The sequence below is a fragment of the Neolamprologus multifasciatus genome, chromosome 4 (genome assembly GCF_963576455.1).
Source record: "Neolamprologus multifasciatus chromosome 4, fNeoMul1.2, whole genome shotgun sequence".
Taxonomy (NCBI): domain Eukaryota; kingdom Metazoa; phylum Chordata; class Actinopteri; order Cichliformes; family Cichlidae; genus Neolamprologus; species Neolamprologus multifasciatus.
The window spans coordinates 944719-971450 of NC_140442.1; the positions used below are offsets into that span (position 1 = coordinate 944719).

General features: G+C 45.5%; 1 protein-coding gene across 9 annotated transcripts; it reads left to right on the plus strand.

Moving 5' to 3' along the window:
• Window positions 1-1231: 1231 nt before the first annotated feature.
• On the plus strand, window positions 1232-26284 carry LOC146519375 (uncharacterized). 9 transcript variants are annotated; one of them, XM_085156547.1, is made up of 5 exons: window positions 1233-1621; window positions 8807-9473; window positions 12425-12524; window positions 14025-14095; window positions 17941-18323. In XM_085156547.1, exons 1-4 carry the CDS (start codon window positions 1277-1279, stop codon window positions 14056-14058), a joined length of 1146 nt encoding a protein of 381 aa, XP_085012673.1. In that variant the 5' UTR covers window positions 1233-1276; the 3' UTR covers window positions 14059-14095; window positions 17941-18323. The 9 variants fall into 9 exon arrangements, 5 of the variants coding, with proteins under 5 accessions (XP_085012671.1, XP_085012670.1, XP_085012673.1 ...); XR_014873662.1 differs by having other exon boundaries at window positions 1232-1621; window positions 12425-17749; window positions 17782-18323; XR_014873664.1 differs by having other exon boundaries at window positions 1232-1621; window positions 12425-17240.
• The last annotated feature ends 448 nt before the right edge of the window (window positions 26285-26732 follow it).

The following is a 26732-nucleotide window of genomic DNA, read 5'->3' on the forward strand; positions in this document are numbered from 1 at the left end:
GTAAAATAAAATACGTCGTTTCTCTGGTCTTGAACCTGAAGCTCGTTTTCTGAAGTGTTTCGGGAGAATTTAATAATCAGATTTTTAAAAACGTGCTCTGCAGGTGGGAGATGTGTCTGTTAAAATCTGACCTGCCACATTATTAGGGACACCTCGTTGGCTCCGCCCACAGAGGGACCGACAACCCCGCCACCTCACATCACCCGGATGCTCAGGTTGAACTTAAGCGGCTCGCCTTCACCTGCGTGTCTAAATGCTCGCACGTGATTGGCTTATTGGTTCATTATTTAACAAGCAGATAACCAGGTGTGCCTAATGAAGTGGCCGACAAGTGTACGCACACCATTTATGACCTTTGACATGTCTGCTGGTTCTTGTTGTGTTTTAAATGTGGGAAACAAAAAGCATTTAAAGGTTTATTTGGTTAAAACACAAGTTGATCTTTATTCTCACCGTGAGCACGAACCTGATGTCAGACCATTAGAATGAAAGAGCGACAGAAAAGAAAACATTCAGTCATAAATAAAAATAATAAAAGAATAAATAACTCTGATAATGGCAGCTTTCATAGACAGCGGAACAGATCCTAACAGGGATTTCAGACGTGAAGCTTAAAGCTTCTTGCGGGTTGTTCAGCCTGACGGTCGGGCTGCAGGCCGAGCAGAGCTTCCGGTGCCTTTGAATCACTTTAAAGAAAAGAAAACTAAATGCCCACGCAGACACTAGGCTTGGGGCTTTGCTTTGGTAAGCAGCTTATCTGCTTTCATGGGGTACTTTACTTTGAAAATTAGCCCTCGATGCCTCTTTTACCCCTTTGTTAACGACTTTTATTTTGAAATATCTCTAACTGGACTTACGTGCTGTTTGTAGGGTTTTAAATTTTTGAAACCATTCTTCAATGCTGTGGTAGCCTGTGTGTCAGATAGTTTATTTCGAAAGTTTAAAGTTGTGTAAGTCATGTTCATTTGAACAAGAAGCCCGAGTTATTGTGCCCTACATGTCAGGTCTCTTATTTTGAAAAGTGACGCTAAACAAACGTTAGACTGTTTTGTATTAAACACTGACTCTGAACTCCGCATTTGAGTTTTAGGTCTTTAATTTCGAAAAGCCCCGTATCCTGAATGTGAGGCTTTTATTTTGAACACTTGCAAGTAATGACTTTTTTATCCACTTGGAGTATTTTATTTTGAAGCAGATCCGGCTGCTGCCCCAGTGTGTGTGTGTGTGTGTGTGTGTGTGTGTCAGCTGTTGAGGTCAGATTGTGTGAGGAGGCGGGATGAGGCTCAGTGTGTGTGATCGCAGCCTGATTAACACACACGCTCCTCAGCCTCCTCTTCAACAAACACACTCCGTGACTTCTCGGCTCTTCATCATGGACTTGGACCCCGCCGTCATCATCCCCGCCATCCTCTTCACCGTCGTTGCCATTTATTTCGCTACATCGCTCCTCAGCAGGAAGCCCGATGTCTCCTCCTCGTCTGCCGGGAGCAAAAAGTCCAAACTCGGGCACGGAGACGACCTTCTTCCACAAGGAGCTCTGGAAGAAGAGCCCGTAGCCCCCCCGCGACCAGAGCCCCCATCTCCGGGCGTGGAGGATATTGGGGCCGCTGAGACGATCCAGGTGAGCTCCGTCGATGCTGTTATTGATCAGACTGGTTTTTGTTTGTTTGTTTGTTTTGTTTTTTAAGAGAAGCGGCTACTTTTAGTTGATAAAACGCAGATCTACGAACCCGGGAAATGAACTTTTGTTCCAAAACTGATCAATAAAAGATGTAAAAAGTAGAAACGAGACGCAGTTTGTAATGCAGCCTGTCAGACAGGAAGTCCTTCAGCTTTATCACCTGTTTCTAAAGAAGGTGGTGACAGATATTTGATCATTTACTGTCACTTTATATAAACAGATGATTAAAAAGACGATTAACAGCAAACACCAAGTTATTGTTTGTCCACAGGAGACATACTCTCTCCTCCCCCCCCTCCCTCCCTTTCTCTCTCTCTCCCCCCCCCCCCCTCTCTCTCTCTCTCTGGCTCCTCTTTCACCGGATAAAGTTCAGTTCAGAAAATGATGATTCTCTGTAACAGTTCCGGACCAAACGCAGTCGATCTGTGTTCGTGTGTTTCTGAGACGTCTGAGCAGGTTAACGGTGATTGGCTGAAAGCATAACTGGCAGATCAGACAGAGATGACAGGAAGCTGCTGTTTAATCAGTCTGATTATTGGAGGTGACGGCAGGTGCTCCTTTACTTCCTGCTTGAATCAGTTTATTTTAGTGCCTGTTTGTTTTTGTTTTGCATCTTTATTTATAATAATAATCTAATAACTAATCATTAACACATTTTGTGCTCTCAGTGAAACTGCAGTTATCACAGACTGTATATGGAAGACGGCCGTCGAGCTTACTGACTGTTGCCATCTTGGTTTTTTAAACCAGAAATAAAAGAAGGCTAACAATAGCAACCTGTATCAGTACTTCTAAGTAACAGCCAATCAAAATCTAGCTCAGCCTTATTGGACAGTTTGTTGGTACAGGGACCTCACAGCAGACATGTTATTGGTCACATGATGTCATTAACATTAACCAACCGCTCAGGTGAAGCCAGCAGATGCAGGAGCCTTAATGCAAACATTAAGCTCTCTCTCTCCCCCCTTTTGCACAAGTCGAGCAGCGTGTCAGGTTGTGTTTCACTGCAGGTTGTACTTGTATAACTGTGCATGTGACCAATAAAGAATCTTGAATCTAAATACAATTTAAACAGGTGAGCTATAATCAGGTTGTGAAGGAGGAAACGATCCGGCCGACAGTTTGTGCATCGAGCTGTAAACATGATTATTTCTGCAATAAAGGTTTAACGTGGGAGCCTCTAGTGGACGTGAGAGGAACTGCAGCTTGTAGAGCTTCATTTGGATGTTTGGTTGCCCCGAGTTACCACCTGCTCTCATCGAGCTACCTGTGTCTCTGTGAGTGATTGATAAGCGTCCAGCAGTAACCGGCGGGTGCACTCTGGACCGACTCCTGCTGACGACTGGAGGCGCGATGCCCAAACATGGTCACCACCTTTTCCCTGTGATTGGTGGATTTGCTTGTGCACACTCTGACTCGTCTTTATGGAAATGTTGAACTGTTTTTGGGGGGGTGGAGTGAAATGCACACACGAGCTGTGGTGTTGGACTCGTTTGAATACCTGCTGATGTGAGAGCTGTTAAACATGCAAACCATCTGCCCGCCATCTTTACACAGCCTGCAGAATGTGCTCAGCGCTGCTGCAACTCCGACTAACGTCTATATTTGGTGCCAGACAATAAATCCACACTGACACCACCTATAGGAGGTGGGTGTGGCGCCGTGGCGTGGGTATGTGCACGTTTGACAGCTGTGAGCTCAACCTGCTGATCCGAATTTTTAAATCCAGCGACTCTGAGTTGCTGAGTCTCTGATAACGTTACCCAAGCACAGCGAGCTGCAGCTGTCAGGCTTACTGTACGACTGCCGCAATGCATCGTGGGCCGCAATGCATCGTGGGCCGTCTCGCAGCGTTCATAAAGGACGTCTGTCTGAGCGGGAACACAGCGAGTGTTGTTTTCTGTGTGGGAGAAACAGCAGCACAGCCAAAGGACTGACTGCACTTTCTATTTGACCTAAAACTTACATTCAGACAGAAGGAAGAAGGTTTGCTCCTGATGAGTGTCGGGAATCAAACCCTCGACCTTCCTGCTCCACAGATGTGCTGCGGGAGAGTTTCCTGCTCTGACCGTTGGAATAAAACACTCAGTTTAGTTTGATTATTATTAGTCAAATGATCATTTTGTGGTGTGTTAGAGCTGGGGACCAAAACATAAGGAACATTAAGTTTGGGAAATGTAGAAAACATTACAATAATATTAATTATTCTAATTAGAATCATTTAAATATTAATTCAACATTTTACTGCCACAAAGGAAAGAATTAAGACGTTTAGACTTATTCCAAGAAAATCCATGAAGAATATTCAAGTTTTAAAAGTATGTGTTTTTATTTCCCTGTCAGCTGATGCTTGTGCTGCTTCTGTTGATGCAGAGACTAAACAGCTGCACGACGTGAGCTCACTCACATCTCCATAAATGGAGAGCTGCTTCGCCACGAGCGACACGCTTTCAAAGAACGAGGAAGGAGAGGAAATGTTAACCAGCTCTGAACAAACAACTTTCACTGCTGACTTTGAGCTAAAGATGTTTCTTCTGTGTCCACGTGTTAAACGAGAAGCAGCACTTTTTCCAGCCCGAGCACGTCAGCGACAATAAAAACTCTTTATTGCATTAATCTGGGCACAACGCGCTGCTCTCTCTGTGTTCGCCTTATCTAGTCTGGATGGAGGTGGCGTAACGTTAACAGAAGGATCAGCCCAACATGCTAAGAAACATGTCACAGAGTCACGCCGGCTGAACAAGACGCATGAAAACAGCTGAGCGTGTTTGGAGAAGCTTCAGATTTATTAGCAGACTCAGGAGTTAAAGTTCAACAACAACAGAAACACATTTTTATCTGCTGCCAGAATCCCCGATGTCTTCCTGTCATTGTAAACATCAGTTTGTGACGAGAACAGCAGCAGATTTCTCATTAAAACACGAGCTGGAGCCAAAGCTGCAGTTCTTCTAACGTCCGGAGGCTTCAAACGAGTCGATTCAATTCAATTCAATTTTATTTATATAGCGCCAAATCACAACAAAAGTCGCCTCAAGGCGCTTCATAGATACAGAGAAAAACCCAACAATCATATGACCCCCTATGAGCAGCACTTTGGCGACAGTGGGAAGGAAAAACTCCCTTTTAACAGGAAGAAACCTCCAGCAGAACCAGGCTCAGGGAGGGGCGGGGCCATCTGCTGTGATTGGTTGGGGCTGAGGGGAGCAAGACAGGATAAAGAAAGACATGCTGTGGAAGAGAGACAGAGGTTAATAACAGATATGATTCAATGCAGAGAGGTCTGTTAATACATAGTGAGTGAAGAAGAAACACCCAGTGCATCATGGGAATCCCCCGGCAGCCTACGTCTATTGCAGCATAACTAAGGGAGGATTCAGGGTCACCTGGTCCAGCCCTAACTATATGCTTTAGCAAAAAGGAAAGTTTGAAGCCTAATCTTGAAAGTAGAGATAGTGTCTGTCTCCTGAATCCAAACTGGAAGCTGGTTCCACAGAAGAGGGGCCTGAAAACTGAAGGCTCTGCCTCCCATTCTACTTTTAAATACTCTAGGAACAACAAGTAGGCCTGCAGAGCGAGAGCGAAGTGCTCTAATAGGGTGATATGGTGCTACAAGGTCATTAAGATAAAAAGAGCCGAGGTTTTAACAGGATGTGTATGAACTCCTGGAGGAAACAACGTTTGGTGTTTCAGGAACAGCTACACATGAAATCAAACACGTGGGACTCTCGTCTTCTTCGGGTTTTATCAAACTGAGCAGCAGTCGTGGAGGCTGTGAGCCGTTCTCTCCAGCCTGACGTACCTCTGCTGGTATTTCCCCCGGCCTGGCGCCGTTCCTGCCTCTCCTCCTCCTCCCTCTGAGGCTCGGCTCTGGCTCAGTACTCCTCTGCTCCACAGAGCTGCTGGCTGGGCATCAAATCCGGGACAAAACAATGTGGTGATTACACTGAGCTTGGCACCGTCACCCTCACCACCGCCGCAACCACACCCTGTCCCCACCCGGCCTCCGAGAGAACTTCCTGGTGTTTATTGGTTGTAGCTGCTGGTGCTGGGGAGGAGTTTGCTCTTTATAGCACCACCAGAGCCTGAAACAGGATGTGAAAGGGCCCTCTCAGCGATCGGCCTCGCACTCTGAATCTAAATGTTTCTGTCTCACAGATGTTGGTTTGTATGAGATGAAGTAAGATGATCTGTGAGAGGACACGGTGGAAGTGTCTCCGTCGTAAATGGAGGTGGAGTCAGCAGCTGAAGTGGAGATAGGGCAGCGAGCAGGAGGATAACAAAGAGTCTGTTCACACAGAGGCTGAGCGCTCGCCTCGGCACGCTGCCCTCAGCACGCTGCCCTCAGCACGCTGCCCTCAGCACGCTGCCCTCAGCACGCTGCCCTCAGCACGCTGCTGACCCATCCACCCACCCCGACCTCCTCCCTGTCTCACCGAGCTCCTCGTCTGCTGTCAGAGCTGCTGTTCAAAGAAAACCTGAAGGCTTGTTTGTAATTTGCAGGTGTAAGAAACAGAGTTTAAGAAACGTTTGCATCACGTGTCCGACGCCTGAGTGATCTGTAGCTTTGCTCAGGTAGCTCAGTGAATTCCCCACATGCCAGCTGAGCTGATGCTTCCTCTGCGCCTGTTAAGGAGCTGAAATGGCTTTTAGGAGCACAGCACTCAGTGTAATGTTACAGATACGCTTAGCAGGACGTGCTGTGACTGAGCCTAATCCACAGTGGAAGAGCTTGTTTTCCAGAAGCTTCAGCCTTTGTACGTTCTTGCAATCATATCTTATAATGACTGTTAATGAGTTTAGAACATCGTCCCAATTAAAGAGCTCACAATCCTTCTGAATGAATGCAATCGCTCGTTTGAAGTCGGGCTACGAACAGAAAGCAGAAACTCTCCCGTAGCAAACGTCTCCTTCCTTCACTGCATATTCACATCAAAAATAATCTGTCGATAGACTTTGAGTCGTGTAAGTTTGATGGTTTCTGTGCTGATGGTAAATTGGTCTCACATTAACTTGCCTGGTAGATACATTCTCCAAATTAGGAAGTGGATGTTTGCTGCATGAAAGGACGCCGCTGCACACGATGACCTCATCACGACTCCTTTAACAAACTGTTTTCCGGTTTAGGCCCGGAGTCCAAACAGGGCCCGTCATCATTCTGCTGACTCACAGAGCGATTTAATGAGCTGCACCGTGGGTATTTCAGTGTTTCAGAGCTCAGGAATTCAGAGGAAGAGACCCGTGTTTCCAGTCTGAGGCTGTGATGGAGGGCTGCTGTGGGATTAAGACAAGCGTGCACCAGCTGTCTCGGTGTGAGACCAGCAGCAGACTGTGGGGTCAGGGGTCAGGGCGAGACCGATGGAGCAGCGCGGGCCTTTATTCGTTTTTCAAAGATTTCTGCCTCCATTTCTCTGGGCTCGAGATCAGTTAATACTCATAAATATGGACATTTCCTAGAAGACGTATCACGTTTTTACATATGAGCCAAACGTCCTGTTCGGGGGCCGTTATGGTCCGCCTCATTACAACAATCAGACTGTGACATCACTGTGACATCACTGTGACATCACTGTCTGACTGACGTTTGCTGGAGAAACAGCATCGTTCACTTTCTAATCTTTGATTTGCTACTTTGTCATTTTGATTTAACATCCCATAAACTTGATGTACCTGATGACACCTCTGTGAAAAAGCTTTGAGGTCAGAGGAGAACGGACAGACTGATAGGAAGGAAACGGAAACTCTAATAGTCGAAGGAGCTTGGAACGAAAAGCGTCTGGACTTCTTCAGGTTGCTTGAAGACGTTTCACCTTCATCCGAGAAGCTTCTTCAGTTCTAGATGTTGTAGACCTGGATGACTGAGAACCTTCACAGACTGAAACTCAAATAGGTGCTCATTACATTCAAGGTATGTAGAAGAGCATCTCTGAACCTCGAAGCAGCAGAAGACCACACTCCTGTCACTCCTGTCAGAGAGAGCGGGAAACTCCGTTCACACACCGACAGAGGAAGATGTTTGCTGGTCTGATGCGTCGCGTTCAGATGGTCAGTTTGGAATAAACATGACAGCGTGGATCCATCCTGCCTCCGCCCGCTGCTCGTGTGATGGTGTGAGGAGGTTTCAGTACCAGCTTAGTATGTTTACACTGCCCGAGTGTTGCTGCTGGCCACGCCCATCCCTGTATGACCTCAGGTCAGCTCCAGGTCTCAGAGCTCAGATCATCTTGGACTGCTTTCTAGAGCTCGCCAATGAGCTCGCTGTACGCAGTCACAGATCTCAGTTTAATAGAAGTTCCTTCGTCTCCATAAAGCCTCCCAAGTGTTTGGTTTCTTTAAGGCCATAAGCGCCTCCTAAAGACGAGGACAGGATGGTGGTAAAGCAGAGAGGCTGAGGCAGAAACCAGATCTGCTGCTCGGATGTCGATGTGTGCAACCTCAGCACTTCAAAGACAGACAGGTGCAACAGTACAGCCAAATAGGGAGGTCAGCCGCTAGATATATACCTGGGTATATATAGTACATACACTGCATATAGCTGCATGGATGAGCTGCAGGGTGTCGAGGAAGGCACAGGTTAGCTGAGGAGAGTTTTATTTGTCCCAGTGTTGCTGTGGAGGTGCTGCGAGCAGCAATGACCTCCAGATGAGTTGGTCTGTGCAGAGGTCATTACAGGGAGTCCACATGTGTCCAGGTGTTTTTCATTGCTGAAAGTCTGGCTGATATTACATTTCTCTGCTTCATGAAATTTGCTTTTCATGGCGGTTGTTTGGTTTTCCTCTGTGGCCCAGATTCAAAGCATCTGGGTTCGGTTCCCCGAGTCAGCAAAATCCAGCGCCAGCGAGATTTGAACAAGCAAGACTATATTTGCACGTTGACAGGTTAACTCTTACTGTGTAATAACGGTCTCTAATCCTAAGAAAAGGTCTTTAAAGTTATCAAAAAACAGCCTTTGAGAAATCTGTTTAATTTTCTCAAAAGGAAAAATTACTTTGAATTACAGAATGACGTCATTCATAAACTTTCCCAAAGACTTTATCAGGTTTATTTCAGTTTTAACAGTCGGCGAGCTGCTCGTTCAACCGTGACGTCCACTGCTGTGAACTGTTTTCATAATCTTTCTCTTTTCAGGCTGTCCCAGAACCGCAACACGTCCCAGAACCACAACACGTCCCAGAACCACAACCTGTCCCAGAACCACAACCTGTCCCAGAACCAGTGAAGATATCAGAAGCTGAGCCGAAAGCAGCAGAAGATCCAGAGGTCACAGAAGCAGTCAAAGCACCAGAACCTGTGGCAGAACCAATAAAAGTGGCAGAGACAAGAGCGGAGCAACCACCAGCACCAGAAGCAGTCCCTGAACCAACCAAAGAACCAAAGTCTGTTCAAGAATCAGTCACAGTATCAGAACTTGTCTCTGAAGCTGTGTCAGGCCCAGAACCTGTTCTCGAACCAGATGAAGCACAAGAAGCAGCAGCAGTGTCTGAACCCATACCAGGCTTGGTACCAGGCCCAGAACAAGCTGCAGAACCTACCCCAGAGTCCAAACCTGTAGCAGAGCCCTTATCAGAACCAGACATGTCCCCGGAACTTGTATCTGAACCCAAAACTGTCCCAGAACCTGTGACTGTCCCAGAACCTGTTTCTGATCCAGAACCTGTGCTCGTGTCTGAAGTGGCAGCCCAGAAAGTCGCGACTGAACCTGAAGAACTGCTTGAGCAGATGCCCGGACCCAATGAAGGTCTGACAGAACCACCGCACAAGCAGGAACCAGAACCAGAGACCATCCTGGATGATGGTAAGTCTGCTAGCTGGACTGCATTTCTACTCTTCTGTCTCTGTTCAGAGAGGCTTTGGTCTTCGTTGACCTCGGTGGACCACACGAGTCCAGAACTGGTTTTATTTCTTGGCCAAGGACTGCCAGGTGTCTAAGTTTCCAGTAATGAAATATTAGGAGCACCCCAAGGCTCTATCCTGGGGCCTCTTCTGTTGAACATAAATTTGATCTTTGATTATCTGTTAAATAATTCAGTACAGCCTGTGAACTGATGTCTTTAGTGAAGAATGATGGTTCCTCAATTTGACTTTATTTAGCCCAAATCACGACAACCATTGGCTCAAGGCTCCTGAACGTCTCAATGCCAACACCTCAAAAACATCTTTGAACAGTGACATCAAATCAAATCAAATCAATTTATTTGTATAGCACTTTTCACAGGATAAAAACCACAAAGTGCTTCACAGTAATATAAAACAGAAATACATAAAATACATTAATAATAAAACACAGCACAAATCTAATTAAAAGCCAATCTAAATAAATGAGTCTTAAGTTGCTTTTTAAAAGAATAAATACAATCAAGGCAACGTAATGATGGAGGGAGAGACTTCTACAACGTGGGGGCGCCGCTCTAAAAGATCTGTTGGAGACGTTCGACTGAAGCCACTTCAAAGCCAGACCGGACACACCGACTACGTCCCGGAGCCTGTTAATCAGGATGGTCAATGGTGTCCAGAGATGGGCACCATTGACCATCCTGTAATCCGATTACTTTTTTCAAGTAACGAGTAAAGTAAGGGATTACTATTGCAAAAACAGTAATTAGATTACTGTTACTTTCCCGTAGGAACGCTGCGTTACTGCGTTACTAAAACTGTGATTTTTTTGCGAGAATGTCTCATGACAGTGACGTAAGCGAGTGCGACGTTCGTGACAACAGCTGTGTGCAGATCAACAATGGATCATATATCAGTGCAGAGAGAGTATGAGCGTGCAGCGTTTAAAGCGTGGAAGTACTGACCTTACTTTGAGTTTGATTCCATAAAAAGTGACAAAAACATTAGTGTCCGTTGTGCGTGGGAAGAAAACTTCTTTTTACAGAGAAAAAACCCTAAACTTCCAAACAAGCACCGAGTAGCTACGACGTAATGGGAAACTCACAGAGAAACTCGCGGATTCTTCCACTGACCGCTGCACACCTGCACCAGGGTAAACCTCCGCCTACCCCACTCCTGCTTTACAGGTGAAAATAGAGCAACAGGACCGCTAGTCTTTGACTTTATTTATTTTCTGCTGTGTTTTACTTGCATCTATTTGAAAGACTGAGTGTAAACACAAAAAATATTTTATTTTATGTGCTGGAATGTGCAGAAAATAGGTTTAAATGTTAAACTAATTTCTTCCAGTCAGAGAATGTTGCAGATAATTAAATGTTTGCTTGATGCATAAAGTTAAAAGATTAAAACTAATAAAACAAGTTTTAAAAAGACACTTTTCCATTTGATTACATTTTGTATGATGATTATGTAGAAAAAGTAGAATTGTGCTGAAAGATCTATCACTTTATCACCTATTCAGGTTGTAAATCGTGTTTTTAAAAAGTAACTAAGTAACTAAGTAATTAATTACTTTTGAAAATAAGTAATCAGTAAAGTAACGGGATTACTTTTTGGGGGAAGTAATCAGTAATTAGTTACTGATTACTTTTTTCAAGTAACTTGTCCAACACTGATGGTGTCAAAGGCAGATGTCCAACAGAACCATGACTGAGGATGCTCCGGAGTCAGCTGACATCATAATGTCACCAGAGACTTTAAGTAATGTGGTTTCTGTTGAGCGACTTTTACGGAAAACCGACTGAAATTTGTCATAAATTTCATGTTTTTCTAAAAAAGCTGTAAGTTGATCTGTAACTACTTTTTCCAGGATTTTGGATAATAATGGGAGCTGAGAGAAAGGCCTATAATTCTTAAGCTGAGTTGGATCCAAACTGCTCTTTTTTAATATCGGCTCAACAACAGCAGCTTACAGCACGTAGGGACCACACCTGTTAGAAGAGAGGCCTTGCATATCTCTACATACATGTTACACATGTGGTGTAACATGTATGTGACAATGACATCGGTCATGCTGATTCTCAGGATCAGTATATGTGAACTCGCTGTGAACACTGAGGCTCACATACGTGCTCTGCGTTTACGTGTCAGCTTTGTTTACACTGAGACAATCTTTGAGCAGAAAACTGAGGCCAGCAGCTGCGCGTCACAGATAAGTCGCTTCCAGGAAACATTAGGAGTGAACACAGACGCTTACTGAAACACAACGTGTGACCTGGAGGAAGATATTTCAGAACAGCTGATTTGCTGTTAATGAACCAGCAAGGAGGAAATCCGGCTCCGTGATCACTGTGTGCAAGTCTGGATCAGTATCCAGGTTCATGCATGATGCGTAACCGCGCTCTGTCGACGCCGGCTGAGCCACAGCGTGGTTACTGTATCGGCCGGCGTGCGTAGAGGTGAAGCAGCCATCTGCTGCAGGAGGATGATACTTAATCTTGAACAGGCAGCAAAGCTCTTGGCGAGCAGGCTGACGGCTCGCCATATGACCTCCAAGCTGTCACACAGCAGCTGGAGCGACAGGTGCGTTTGTGCTCTGAGGTTGTTGCTGCACAATAATGAAATGATGAACCACAGACTGCAGCGACGTGACCGCTTGGACTTTTAAATCTGCAGTAAGAACTTTTCACCACAGCTGTGAGTCCTGCCGCTCTCGTTATTTCAAGACAGGAAACAGACGCACTTCAGTTGTTGTTGACGCAGCAAATGAACGCGACGCCTGAGCTGAAGAACTTTTTAAAATAAAGAATAGAAAAAGAAAAATCTTGTAAAATGTGCTTCAGGTCAGTTTGAGCTGATGAGTTAGAGCTAGCATCAGACGCTAACATGTCTGCGCTCCCTCTGCTGTTCCAGATGTGGCTGCAGCTGCTGATGTGCTGAGCTTCACCCCGGGAGCGAAACAGAGTAAGATGGCAGCGCTGATGAGCCAGGAGGACATGGAGGAGGAGCAGAGGTTGGTGTCCTGGCTGATAGGTTCACTGCATGCTAACACTGACCCTGGTGCTGTGATCACGCTGTTCTCTCCTGCATGGACGGGTCGGCTGCACAGAGCAGCTGATTGGCTCCTTAAAGCTTTCTGACACTCGGCGTGGAAGATTTGATGGAAGAGCTCAGGAAACAAACATCTGTGGTTTCATTTGAACGCATCAGGTCTTAATTAACCAGCTGCATGGATGTGGTTAGAGAGCTGTCTCTACCAGCACGCGGCTCAGTGTGAATGCTGATTGGTTAAAAGTGGGCGGGAACAGGGAAGGGTGTGACGCCATGAGTGGGAGAAGCAGGAAAGGTGGAGACTTTAACCCACCGACAGTAAACGGCTGCTTCGTGTAGACTGGGCTCGGCGTGGAGCCAGAACCGTGGCCTCCCTTTGCACCACCTCAGGTGCACCTGTGTCGTACCTGTGCTGGGAGCAGCTCACACCTGTGTTTCCATCCCAGCAGAATTTTAACTGATTATTCAAATCGAGACTTCTGCTGAGGCCTCGGTCCGTCCTCGCCGGAGTGAGAGAGCGCTCTGGTTCGTACATGCGTGTCTGTCTACGCGTCCTGAGGCTGACGCTGTCTGAACGCAGTGTTACGTAACCGCTGCTGCGTGCTGTCGGTGCCCGTCTGTGAGCCTGCAGCTGCAGTTCCCGTTTCTTCTTTGTTGAATCACAGTTAAGTAGAGAAGCAGCCTGCGGATGAAAGTCTGGCAGATTTCACCGTTTTTATTTTCTGCTCTTGTCGGAGTGGGGAGTGCACGTGTGCAGCGCTCTGATTGGACACTTTGTGTGGCGGAGGAGGGGAGGCCTGTGCAGAATCCTCGCCGAGCATCTGTTAAACTCTGAATGTTTGCTTCCAGCTGCGCACTGACCTTACCTCTGTGTTCAGTCTGACCGCAGCCTCGTCCTGCCTGAGGCAGGGTGGCGAACACCTGGAGGCCAAAACCTTCTGAGTCAGGAGAAACTGGAGAAAGGGCGAGTCCCTCCAGACTGAAGCGTGGAAAGGTCGCTGCTCACTGTGGGACACAGTTTGCACAAAAGCTGCTAACTGACCACAAACAGTCATTTTTCTGTCCTCTTCATCAGCTGTCATGCATCATGTGATCATGTGCATTCATCAGAAATATAAAAGATCTACGTTAGTGCATGATTTTGTTTTGCACAGGTTTGGGTCAAAGTTCATCCCTGATGAAGCCTGATGCGTCCTTATTCATCATGTTGTGCACACTGGGAGGATCATCATGTGACGCCTGTGATGTGCTGCTCTCACACCGCCTGCATGTCTGACAGTCGTGTTCAGTTATACTCAGAATCGTGATCATCAGGCTTTTTTTAAGTGACATAAAACTTTTCATTTAAGCTTCTTTTCATATCCGTCCCTCCTGGAATTTCCCAGCATGCACCAGCCTTTGTTTTCTGCAGGTTTTTCTGTATGAGTGACGTGTCTGACAGCCTCCACCTTTATCTTTCCAGGATAGAGCTCACGTCTGATTTTACCTCTCTGTAATCAGCCTCAGCAGACTCAGTGTGCTGGGAAGGAGATGGTAAGGAGAATATCCCCCCCGAACCCTCAGCCCCGCCCCTCCTTAATCACCTCTAACGCTGCAGCACAGATAGACTGACGCCGACCTTCACAGACACAGAGCTGCGAGCCGGTGGGACAAATGCAGCCAGTTAGACCGAAGCGTCCAATAAGAAGCTATAACCTGATTAAGGTCTCCTGCAGAGCCGACAGCAGCTGCAGGTTCACGTCTCTCATCTGAAGTCTGGTTTCTTCAGAACAAACATGTTAAATGTGCTGGAGGAACATGATGAAAACATCTGATTTGATGATTTGATTCAATCGATAAAAATAAACTCTGAGAATCAGCTTTCGTGGAAGCTCAGACGCAGTCGTGTGATTCGTTTCAGCTGCAACATCAAAAGAAAACAAATTTAAAAGGAGTTGCCGTGCGTTTGCCGCCATCATGTTGTTTCTTTCACTGTGACCGTGGAGTCTCCTCCGTGGGTCTGTGTTTGCGTCTCCTGTGGACGTCCGGGTCCAGCTGCTGGTTGGTGGGCGTGTCCCAACTTTTAGTCGTTTCCTGTCTGTGCAGTGAGATATTCTGCTGGTGCTGATGACTGATTGGTCTATCCCTGCGGCTGATGCTCCTCCCTGTTTCACGCTCATTCCTCTGCTGTTGGTCACATGGTCTGTGTTTACACTCAGCCCGCCGCTCCAGACAGCGGCTGCTTATCCTCTTATCATGTCCTTCAGCGTCTGTTAACAGGAAGCTCAGCCCCGCCCCTTTAACCTCCCAGCATGCACCAGTGTACCAACTGAGTGTGACCCAGCAGGGACAAAAGGCGGCCGATGTGGGTCACATGTTCTCTGTGGGGATAAAGGAGCGCGCTCAGTGTTGAGAGGCTTCACGAGCGCCGGGGTCACGTGACCACGCTGGGACTGACGTTTCCCAGGCTCCAGGGTTGGACGAGCTCTGGGAGCGTTTTCACAGAAGTGTGATGGGACAGTCACGGCGTGGACACGTCCTCAGACTCTGCTGCTCCTCTTCAGTGCAGCCGCTGACACACAGCTTCCATTATCTGCGTTACTTCAGGGCTCCTGCCCGTTTGTGGAGGCAGAGCTGTGACTGAGCATCGTCACAATCACTCGATTTGGTTTTTATTCCTGTTTCATGTTTCCTGCCAGCCCGTCTCTTTGTCCTGCAAGTATCCGGTCATCTCTGAGTCAGTCTCCAGCTTTCACACATTTTCCAAAGTGCTGCACAAACTACTGGAGCACTTTGTTGCAGAGGCCACAGTAACTTGATTTTACTGTCCGTCTGCCTCCCAGACGAGTGCAGCTGAAACGTTGAGAGCAGACGCCGTCACAGCTGCTGAGCAGTTTAATTATCGGGTGTGGATTTGATATCACTGCTGCTGTGATTCTAGCTGCCAGACTTCATATCAGCCTCCTGCAGAAACTCGGCTGTGCAGCGTCAGAGCAGCGTGACGATGATTCAGACGCGTACAGACATAAAAATAGAGGCTGAATCATTTTAGCCAAACACTTCAGCGCTTCATCCAAAGCGCAGGAAACCGTGGCCCATAATTACCAGCTGCTGTTATGGAGAAAACAGCAGCGAGGACCTTCGTGTTTGATGGAGAGTCCTCCGCCTGCGTCCGAGCTCAGTTTCTTTTTTGGACTTTTCCACTGCGCGCAGCGTGGAGCTCACCAGCGCCCCCCTCTGGTCAAACACACCACACATTTAAAAGAACCATAATAACATCATATTAATATAATCAGCTGTCACACAGTCAGAGTCAGCCTGGACACTGTGGAGTTCCCCACCCCTGTCGTATGGAGCGTTTTATTCCACGCCGACCGTGACGCGTTTCTAAACGTGTTAGTGACGCATGTTCAGGTGCTGTTAAAATAGAATACAAGCTTTACTTTTTCTATTGTTCCACCTAAAGCTCCACATGTTCGATGTGCTTCCTGTCGCGAGCCTGTGGGGATGAAGCGCGGGTCGTTTCTGTCGCTACCCGATCTGTACCGGAAACCCGATCGGTACCCCGCATGCGCAAATCTTACCTCACTTCCTCTCTTTGCCAACATTGCGACATTCAATATATTTGAGTGACACGGTTAGCGCCCAGTTAGCTCCTAGCATTTCTCAGCAGCTCTGCCTCCTTTTCGACTCCCGGGACATTTAAACAATGGATAATCTGTATACAAACAAATTCATGCTTTTCTCCTCAACAGAGAGCGTTCCCCGATTGAACAACAGCGCCGTAAAATAAGAAGAATGGCGCCTAATTACAGACTTAATAATATTGATTTAGCAATGTGTCACGTGAAGATTCAGCAGCCAGATGAAGTGTTTACTGACAACTGACAGTGATAGCGGACATCATCATCATCACCAGTCAATCTTCTCCACACAGACAAGCATAAACACACTCGACTATCACTAAATCAAATTTAACACACGTTTGTAATGACGCCAATTCAGTTTACAATAGGGTTCATTCGCTCGGTCAGCAGGGGGCAGTATCCTCTTATACTGGGGAGTAAACTGCCATTAAACGAACAGAAGAAGAAGAAAACATCTGCACATGCGCGGTACGGATCGGGTAGACCCGATCCGTAACTATCTTTTTATTTTTCGTTTTTGTCTACATTATATTAAATGTTTCATTATTGGAAACATGTTAAGAGATACTTATTATTCTTAACATCTTAACAGATACTCTGACCCGTAACTATCGTAAAACGCTTCGACCGGAAGTAGACACCTTTCGCGCATGCGGGGTACCGATCGGGTTTCCGGTACGGATCGGGTAGTGACAGTTTCATTGCTTCAGTCGTGGTGAACGTGCAGCGGACTCGCCATCTTTATTGTGACCTGTGGGTTAGAGGTGTGGGAGCTGACATCATCAACATTTTTCCTGTTGAGTTTTCTGTATTTTGATCCAGGTGAATAAATAATTCCTGGGTGGAGGTGTGTTCTGAGAACTTTGTCGCTGTAGCCTGAGGCAGCAGCTGCTGTCTCACCTGTGCAGGTGAAGCGTGGCTGTGGACCGGCTGCTCATCGAGCGCTCGCCTCATTTATTTCTGTCTTCGCTCTCGTCACATCTGTCAGCTTCTGTCCAGCTGTGCTGCTCGCCTGCTAACCCTGCATGCTGCCTGCTACCGCTCAGCTAACGGTGAGTGCCGCCCTTTGCTTCACCTGTCAGGACAGCCGTTGTTAACCACGTTAGGCAACGTTTTCCATGAACTAGTTAACCTAACTGACCTCTGACTCTGACGAACAGCTGGAGTCGCTCGTGAAGGACTTTCCACTGAAATGTTAGCTCAGGCTGGAGGGTGACTGTTGCCTAGGTTACGTCAGTCCCAAAGTGCTGCACCTAAAACCTGTGTTTTATGTTCTGGTAGCAGAGCTCTGCAGTCTCCTGTGGTTCGCTGGATCAGACTGCAACACAGCCACAGACTGGAAACAGAACCTTTGCTTTCAAAGTAAAAGTTGTGCCTTACCGCTGTAGCCAACACATTTCATGCAGCTTTTACTCTGAAGGCGAGCTCTGTCACAACAGCAACGACTCGCTGCAAGTCGGCGACTTCTATGCAAACTACGAGGTTTTCGGTGCAGCACCGTTACTGCCCAAAAAACTTCAGCATCTACAAACCTGAATATTTGAGTCGAGTCAATGTTGGCGTTAGCATCATTAGCATTGTTATCATCGTTAGCATCTCAGAGCTGAGGTGACTCCAGAACAACGTCACTTAAACTGCGCTAACTCTGTGGTGTTTTACAACACCGGGTTTAGATTTTCAGACGGTTTGAGTCATTTTTACAAGTTTTCCTGTAGTTCTGATCTCAAACTTGTTTTCTTTGTGTTCTTACAGCTGATCTGTGAGGATGAGGAAGTCCTGCCTGCTTTCTTCTCTTGTTGAGTTTTGAGGTTTGAGCTGCTTGTGAAACGTCTTCACACCAAAGTGCCTTCAGGAGTTTCTTTACCGTCTGCTTTTCATGTCCAGCTTTTCTGAAGCAAACAAATTAATTATGTGAGTGAATGTTAATGAAGTTAACCTCAGTGTAACCTGGTTCTCACTGCTGGTTTCAACTGAAAAAAGAAAATTAGACGACAAGCTGCAATAAGACGTTCGTGCTTCAGTGTTCAGTTGTGATTTTAAAAGTTAACCAAGAAATAAAAGCGTGAAACATGTTGTTGATTCTTTCTGATCTTTGTTTTGTAAATTCTGGATTATTAAAAATACTTTTGCCCTTTCTTGATGTTTGTTTCCTGCTTTTGCTTCAAAGTTGAGGTGGAGCTGACAGAGACAACAGCACCATCAGGTGGTTGTTTAGAGGCAACACTAAAAGTGTAACCACAGACGACACAAAAAGTCCCTCCAAATATGGCAAACCTGCATTAAGACCTCCTCTGGCTGTAAAAGCTGCTGCTCGGCTGATCTCTGAGCTCATCCAGCCTGTCGGGTTGATGGTCTCAATAAAAAATGACGTTTATTTTCCCGTGAGAGTAGCAAAGGAGCAGGAGGAGCTGCTTTTGTTCCTCGCTCTCTCTCACTGAGGATTTAGGATCAAAAGTGATGAGTGACCAGTCTGGTTTCAAAATATCAAGATGCAGATGATGAAACGCTCCTGTTTTATCTCAGCCTCAACACCGAACACAGAGGAGGCGCAGACGAAATAATGTCAGCTCACAGCCACTGCTGGGAATCATCAGTGGAAACACTTTCAGAGACGTTTGCAGTGCCAGAGTCTGTGGACTGGTTTCATTGAGCTGGATGTGTGTTGGAGTTAAAACTGCTGATTAATGAAGAAAATCAGATTTTGATCCACATGCAGTAACATCTGAAAGATTCTGATTGGCAGCCTGACAGTGATCCCATACACACTGACTGGCTGCATCCCATACTGGATGGCGGTACTCCAGTATGGGATGGCTGGAGTACCGCCATCCCATACTCCAGCCAATGATGCGATTCACATTCGTATAAATGCAGCTATGACAGCGTCCTTATGTGCCGGCACCGGTGTTTTAGCGAGCAAAGCGGCGTGTAGTGATGCGCGAATCATGAATGAATCGTTCAATACTCGAGAATCACTTTACTGACTCATGAATCATGATTCACGAGCCCAACTGACTCACTGACTCATCCCTGTTGCTGTTAGCAAACTAATTTCATTAGTAGAAATGTATCTAGCTCATAATTAAAATTGTGGAGAAAAACACAACAAAAACATTTCTGCTCTGAACTGGAAGAAAAAACCCTGAGTAGAAGCTCACATCAACAGCTCCTCGGTTCACAGTAGCATCGCTCTGCTAACTAAGTGTAGTTAGTGTGTAGTTAGTGTGTAGTGTAGTCAATAGTTGTGTTGTGTGTGTCAGAACAATGAGGCGACTGCTGACTGTTACAGGTGTTACAGCAGTGATACATCTGCTGCTGTCAGGCCTGCAGGTATCAGGCTGTTGTTCTCCTTCATCTCATAGTGGACAGAAATTATTTTTTGGAGTGACACAAATAATTTGTGTGGCATCAGATTTGATGCAGAACAGCTGATTGTTCTGTAAATAGTTTGAAATGTTTGTTTAAAAAACGTCTTGGCTGCATTTTTAGGTAAACAGCTGCAAAAAACTTTGTTTGCAAAACTCAGTTACTTTTTTGAAGAAGTAACTATATAATTAATTGCCCAACATTGGTCATTATTTACTGTATTTTGCAGACAGAGTTACAGACTCTCTCCCAGACCACAGACTCATCATACAGTCAGAGCTTTATTTTAAAAAAAAAAAAAAAAAGTTGTGTTTTCAAACTTGGAGTTCAAGTTATTTTTACTTCCAATAGTATTAACATGCTACAGGTCAGGAACAAGATTGTTTTTTAAGTTTCATTGTAAGTGAGCTAAAGCAGTTAATTAAAAGTCGTCTAACATAAATGTAAATGCTGTAATTTGATTACTTTAATAAACATGTGACTTGGATGATTCGATGCTGGTGTGACCACAGTGCACACGTCTGCTGTTGCTCACAGTGCTCCAAGTGTCCACTCAGGGAGTTTGTGTGTCGCTCAGACACATGAAACATTAGAGGGAACATTGGTTGGGACATCCTGAAGAAGAAGAAGAAGAAGAGCTCTGAACGTCCTTCAAGAAGCCTGGAGAAGAGATCCTGAGAGAGCTGAAGGATGAAGGTGCTCACACCAAACATTCATTGTCAAGCTCGTTGGCTGAAGACTTCAGCACAGTACTGTCTAATGATGTGCTACCTGGTTGCTAGCTGCAGGCAGAGCTGTGTAAGGCTCATATCAACACATTAGCAGATGGTGAGACTGTCAGCTGTTTGCAAGAATCTGGTTCATTCATATTGAAATCATTCAGTGAACGTCCAAATCCACTATCTGAAAACACCTGAGCGAGAATAAAAACGATCCTGGAGGCTAAACTGTTAACCGTGTGTGTGTGTGTGTGTGTGTGTGTGCGTGTGTGTGTGTGGGTGTGTTGACATCCCAGGGTGCAACAGGAGCAGCTGGCGGCCATCTTCCAGCTGCTGAAGGCGAACCAGGAGGTGACGGAGGCCGACATAGAGGAGCAGCTGAAGCTTTACTCCCTCTGAAACACGAGAGACGCCATCGATCTGTCCACTCAGGAAGTCTATCACCATGACCACCATCACCATGACCGCCATCACCATGACCACCATCACCATGACCACCATCACCATGACCACCATCACCATGACCACCATGACCACCATCACCATGACCACCATCACCATGACCACCATCACCATGACCACCATGACCACCATCACCATGACCACCATCACCAGTCTCCAGACTGCAGCTCGCCATCTGTCAGACATCACTTCCTGCCAAAGTAATGCTAGGCTAAATTTTAGTAGCAGTTTGAAGCACGCGCTAATGAAAGCTGGCAGGCTTCAGATTCATATTCATGGCAGACACGTGAGTGCGGCGGCGTCCTCGTGACGTTTCCCCTCAAACCGCTTCATTGGCTCTCGTCTGAGAGCTTCTGACGTCACCGAAGACCAAACAAAGAAACTGTGTGTGGGAGGATTTCAGCCTCAAAGCTCACTGAACTCTTTTCTACGTTAACTCTGTTAATAAAAAAAACATTTCAGTGCTCATTAACAAACATTTTTCAAATATTTGCTGCAAATATTGTTATTTTAAAATAATATTAATGGAACATTTTTGCATGAAAACAACCTTTTTTCCTCCACCGTTCATTTTTTATTTATAGTATTTTTAATTAGTTTTTATAATAATAATAAAAATGTCCCCAAGTGTCCCCCGAGCTGTAATTGGCCTCCTACTCAGGTCTGGCTGCTTCTTCTTCTGTCGCTGTTTTTCTGCACTGACCCCGGAGTATCTGCAGTCACAATAAAGCTGTTTGAATTCTCGCAGTTGAGTGAAGTGTTATATTTCCCTGCAGGAAACGACAGAACGTAAGGCCGGCTTTTGTAGTCCATCCTGTAGACAGTGTAGTTTCAGCAGTGCAGACATGATTAAGGAGTCTGCTTCTCCTTTCCTAAGTCCTTTTAAGTCTCTCCTTCACACCTTTCCTTCACTCCATGGCCTTTTCCCACTGTCTGGAAACTGATCTGGAAAAGGAGACTTGAGTTCATGTTGGGGCAGCTGGATCAACTCACAGAGAGAAACATCAGTGCCACCTAGTGGTTAATGGTGAAACTGCAGAACAACAGGCTCAGCAGAGGCTTGTTTGTTTGCAGCTGCAGGCTGTGTTTCCTCCTGTGAGCAGCAGAGGGCAGCATTTCACTAAACCACACAGCTTCAGGGCTTCACCTCTGAGACTGTGAGCAGAAACACGCTGTGCTTCCTGTTCGAGCTCTCTGCTTTTTCCTCTCACCCTCCCTTACTTCATTTTTCAGCAGAGCCGTCTGCTTTGATTCCCCAGCATCTAAGGCTACGTCTAGGCTAGGCTAGGCACCGACGCAGCCCAAGGTGACGTCCCCACAGCAGGTTAAATACCTGGGACTTGACCATGATAGAGGTGAAAAAAACACAAAGATATTTTTGTGATTCGTTTGATTTGAGTATTTTTAAGCTGTCAAGTAAGAGTTTGATATAAAAATCTCAAATTGAAGGACCAAATCCAACCCTTTGGTGTTACGGCCCTAGCTGGGCCTCCTGATACTGCCCTTGTGTGGGCGTGGTGTTTTTCTCCGCCTCCTCCTCTCTTGCTCCACCCCTCTGTCTCTCTCTTGCTCTTCTCTCTCCCCAGGACACAGCTGCTGCTCATTACTCGTTTACCACCTGGGCCCAGTCAGCAATCACCTCTCTGAGGTCATATAAGCTGGGGATGAGCTGTGAGCAGTGTGCGGTGTTCTTGGTGTGTAGTTATCCTGCCTGAAGTGTGGAGTTGTGGAAACAGCGTAGCTGCTTTACGTGAGTAGTGTGGGCTTGTGGGCCTCGGCAGCAGTAAAGCTAGCTGCTGCTAGTGACAGGGTGAGCTTGTGGGCCCCTGGAAGTGCCTCCTCGTGGTGTGGAGTTTTTGTTTGGTGGTTGTGTTCTTCGTTGTTGCAACCTTTTTCCCTTTTTCCAAGTGTTATTGGTAAAACGGCGTTGCCGGCTCTTTATGTTAAGATTATCTTTAATAAAGACTATTTTATTTACTAAAAACACCTGTCTGTTTCCCTTTCATTCTGTTCTGGACTCATTTGTTACTGGTCCCCTCACTCGCATGCCTAGACCGCTTTGGGGGGACGTAACAATGTGGGGGCTCGTCCGGGATCTGAATGGAAGGAATAGCAATTGAGTATTAGTGAGTTGTTTTCCGGTGGCCTGTTTAGTTGTATTGTATCTGCTGCGCGCGCTCTCCAGTTTGAACATTTAATTAATGCATCTGCTCATGCTGTACAGTCAGACTTGCTCTCTTCTTTGATAGTAGGATAATTCATCTCATTCAAATTTGTGTTCCTGCATCCCCAGCTGCCTCTGCTTCCAGTTACTTGAAGTCAGTTCCCTTTGTTTAAAATGCTTTATGAGAGGCCTCGCTGCTCCAAGTGCTTTACTGGTCACAGTGCTTTATTCAATACCAACTGTAAAGTGTGATCAGTACAGTAGACTGTGTTTTTCTTGCACTATATTGGAGCCATTGTCACGAACGAATGCATTTTTTTTTTTTTTTTTTTTTTTTTTTTTTCTTGGAGGTATCTCAAAGTTTTCCGCAGTGTGCTCAATCCAAACAGCAATGTTTGGCCTACTGTGTCATTCTTCGAATTGCATGGTTGTGAGGCAGAAGCTCATGAGCTCCCAGTCATCACTTATAAAGTGACAAGTGATGCTGAGATATGTCTGGCAACACTCTTCCAGGTGTCAGCTATCAGGGCAATCTTGTTCTCTAATCTTACCAAGAACAACTTCATGCTTTACGTCCATGAGCTTTGTAAAATGAGGTGATCAGCAACACAGGGGCACCACAAGAGACCATCCTCTCCCCCTTCACCCTCTGCACCACAGACCTCAGCCCCTGCACAGAGACCTCCATCTTCAGAGGTTTTCTGATGAGTCTGTGGTGGTTGGATGCATCAGTGAGGGTGATGAGATGGCGTACCGGGCTGTGGTCGACTCCTTTGTCATGTGGTGTGAGCAGAATCATCTGCAGCTCAACATGACAAAGACCAAAGAACTGATTGTGGACTTTAGGAGGACCAGGAATCCTGTGGCCCCTGTTTTAATCCAGGGCGTCGATTTGGAGGACGATAAATACCTCGGAGTACAGATAATAAACTGGACTGAGAGAAAGAGTCCAGACCTCAGCCTGACTGGGATGCTGTGTTGGGACCTTCAAAGAGTTGTGCATAAACAAATACCCACAAACCTCATCACTAAGGATCAGATAATTTTTTATCCTGACACACAAAAGTTCAGAATCAAAACAGTCTTTGGGCATCAAGCAACAGTCGGCCGTCATCATTAAAAACGGGATCAGCAACCTTACATACAAAGTACAGGTGAGTATTCATAGTAGTGTGTGGGCAGGAGCAATGACGTCATCCCAAATCTCTACTCTGCAGATTCTCACGGTAGGTCACATCTGTGGGAAATTTCAGTTTTAACTTTAGAAAAGTGTGAAGAAGTGAAGCCAGGTGATTCATCTATGATGGAACTATTGATCCAGCCGAACTATAAGCTTCAGAATTAACATCTGTAGTCTGATCGTCTTTAACAGCTTTAGCAGAGTCATTGTCTAAATGCACTGTGCAAACTAAAAGCTCTATAAACTCTCTATAGAAAGGAGAAAATTGAGAGAAAGGGGCAAAGTAGGCCACAGCACAAAAAATCACAGCGATCACCAACCAAAAGAGAAAACAGACAATCTTGAAAGTAGAGATAGTGTCTGTCTCCTGAATCCAAACTGGAAGCTGGTTCCACAGAAGAGGGGCCTGAAAACTGAAGGCTCTGCCTCCCATTCTACTTTTAAATACTCTAGGAACAACAACAAAGAGCTGAGAATGAAGAATTATGTTTTAAGATATGATGAATATCCAGAGCTTTATAAGCAAGCATTTCATCGGAGTCTGTGTAATGTGGGTGATTTTAAGCAGTGACTGAATTATCTATGCCTTCCTTCAAGAGGATGCACATGCAGACTCAGGGCAGACAGACACGAACAAAAAAAACCTGAACCTTTATTACAGCCAAAAGCAGACTCCAGAATCTCAAAGCCCATAAAATGAAAAGCCAAACCTGAAACTACAAAATACCATAAGACACCAGGCACAGCAACAGATGCTGGGACACAGCTGGTGCAGACAAAATGAAGACAATAAAGACCAGTAACCATCAAAATAAAACAGGAAGTGAGAAATGGGAAAATGCAGACATGTGCATGAACATAGGGGAGCTGACAGAACAGGATGCGAACACTGAGGGAACAAGAGAAACTCTAACACTAGATTTAATTATAACAGGAACTATAGACTCCAAAATACTAAATAAAACATAAATATCAATAAATCAAAGCATGAAGACCAAACCAAGAACGCATCCTAAACCCACAACCAGACCCATGACATTCTGTGCCTCACTTCCTGTCCTTCTCAGCTGCTCTGTGCTTCATGTGAAACGCCATCAGGTGTAATCACAGGTGTTCTGAGTGTCTGCGATCAGCTCCAGTAGCTGTTTGAGTGCAATGCAGCTTTTCTGCAGAGAGCCAAAACACAGTGAGCCCCTGTGGGCGTAGCCTGCATGTGCCACATGGACCGGCACATCCTGGGCTCATCTCGGAGGTGGTGGAGAGGTCGACTGCAGTGCGTTTAGGGGTCGATCGATCTAAATGTTTAAAGTATTGATGCAACACTGGTACTGATGTCAGATCGTTACTAGGGTGATGGGATCAGTACTTCAGTGATTCGCCTTCTCTAAGGTCAGTATGTGGTCATGTGACTCAGCAGCATTGAGCACAGCAGCAAACAAGCAGCAAAAGAAAAGAAGAAAAACGACGGAAATTTTTCAGACGGACGCGCACCCTCAGCACAGAGGTCAGAGGTCACTGTCACAGTCCCTCCAGAGAAGCAAAGAATTACCAGGTAACTTCTACAGTGCTGAAAATAATGTTTCATTCATAACGGATGCCGTGTATTCAGCATGAATTATGTTTATTGATAGCTGTTACTTTTCAGACTGATTACCTGCAGACTATATCCAGACATTCAGGTGGTAAATTCAGTCCACTGGATTGTGTTAAATAAATAATTTTATTGGAAATGAAAAAACATACTTCGAACATCAAGAATGAATCTGTTACGTCTGAATATTAGAGCCATTTGTGTTTAATGTCAAGTCTATTTTATTTACATAACAAATTTAACAAACAGAAGCTGACCCAAAGTGCTTTAAAGAAAGACACATTTACACTCAGGTCCCTAAAAACCATCGATCCCTTCTCTTCCACTCGCGGGAGCTAATGTAGGGCGAGGCGGAGCCAACCCTGGACAGGTCGCCAGCCTGATGCACGGCTAACACAAAGAGACAGACAGCCAAAACTAAAAGACAAAAATTCAAGTTAATTTCTTCTATGAGTCATTTGTTAATCAGCTGAATAATGACAGGAGAGAAACAGATTTGTCTCTGTTTGGTTTATTGATGTGATTCTGCTGTTAGTATCTGATTGAAGCTGCATACTTTCACACACTGATTCGTTTGCATCTTAACTGTGTTACATCATAGAAAGGAATGAAAACATGTCCACTGAGTGGAAGCACAAAATCCATCAGGCTTTAACATTTAACAAAGGAAAAGAACTTTTAAAAGTTTTGATAGAAAAACACAGTCTGTGCTGCAGATTCTCCAGAAAACATCTGTCATCAGGTTTCCCTGTAACTGCAGCCGAGGGGGGGAAAAAACACAATGAAAATAAGCAGAGAAATATTTGCATTAAATCATTTAGAATATAATGTTGCAGCTGGAAAATATGGAGTCCAATTGAACCAGTCCAATGTTTATCATCCAATAATGATATAAAAACATGATCGATTTATTTGTTGTCTTGATCTCAGTGTGCAGAGGAGTCTGTCAGATTAATAACTTGCATTAAAAACATCAACTATGTTGTTTGTTTCTCTGACTGAGCTGCAGATTTAATAACAGAATTAATAAAATCATTTTTGGTTCATGAGTAAAGTCTCATT

Bases quoted from the DNA above. Each gene is read 5' to 3' on its own strand.
- LOC146519375 (XM_085156544.1), top strand. From the start codon at position 1,277: ATGAGGCTCAGTGTGTGTGATCGCAGCCTGATTAACACACACGCTCCT. The intron at 1,622-8,806 runs GTGAGCTCCGTC...TTCTCTTTTCAG, and splicing joins GGGCCGCTGAGACGATCCAG to GCTGTCCCAGAACCGCAACA. The intron at 9,474-12,424 runs GTAAGTCTGCTA...CTGCTGTTCCAG, and splicing joins AGAGACCATCCTGGATGATG to ATGTGGCTGCAGCTGCTGAT.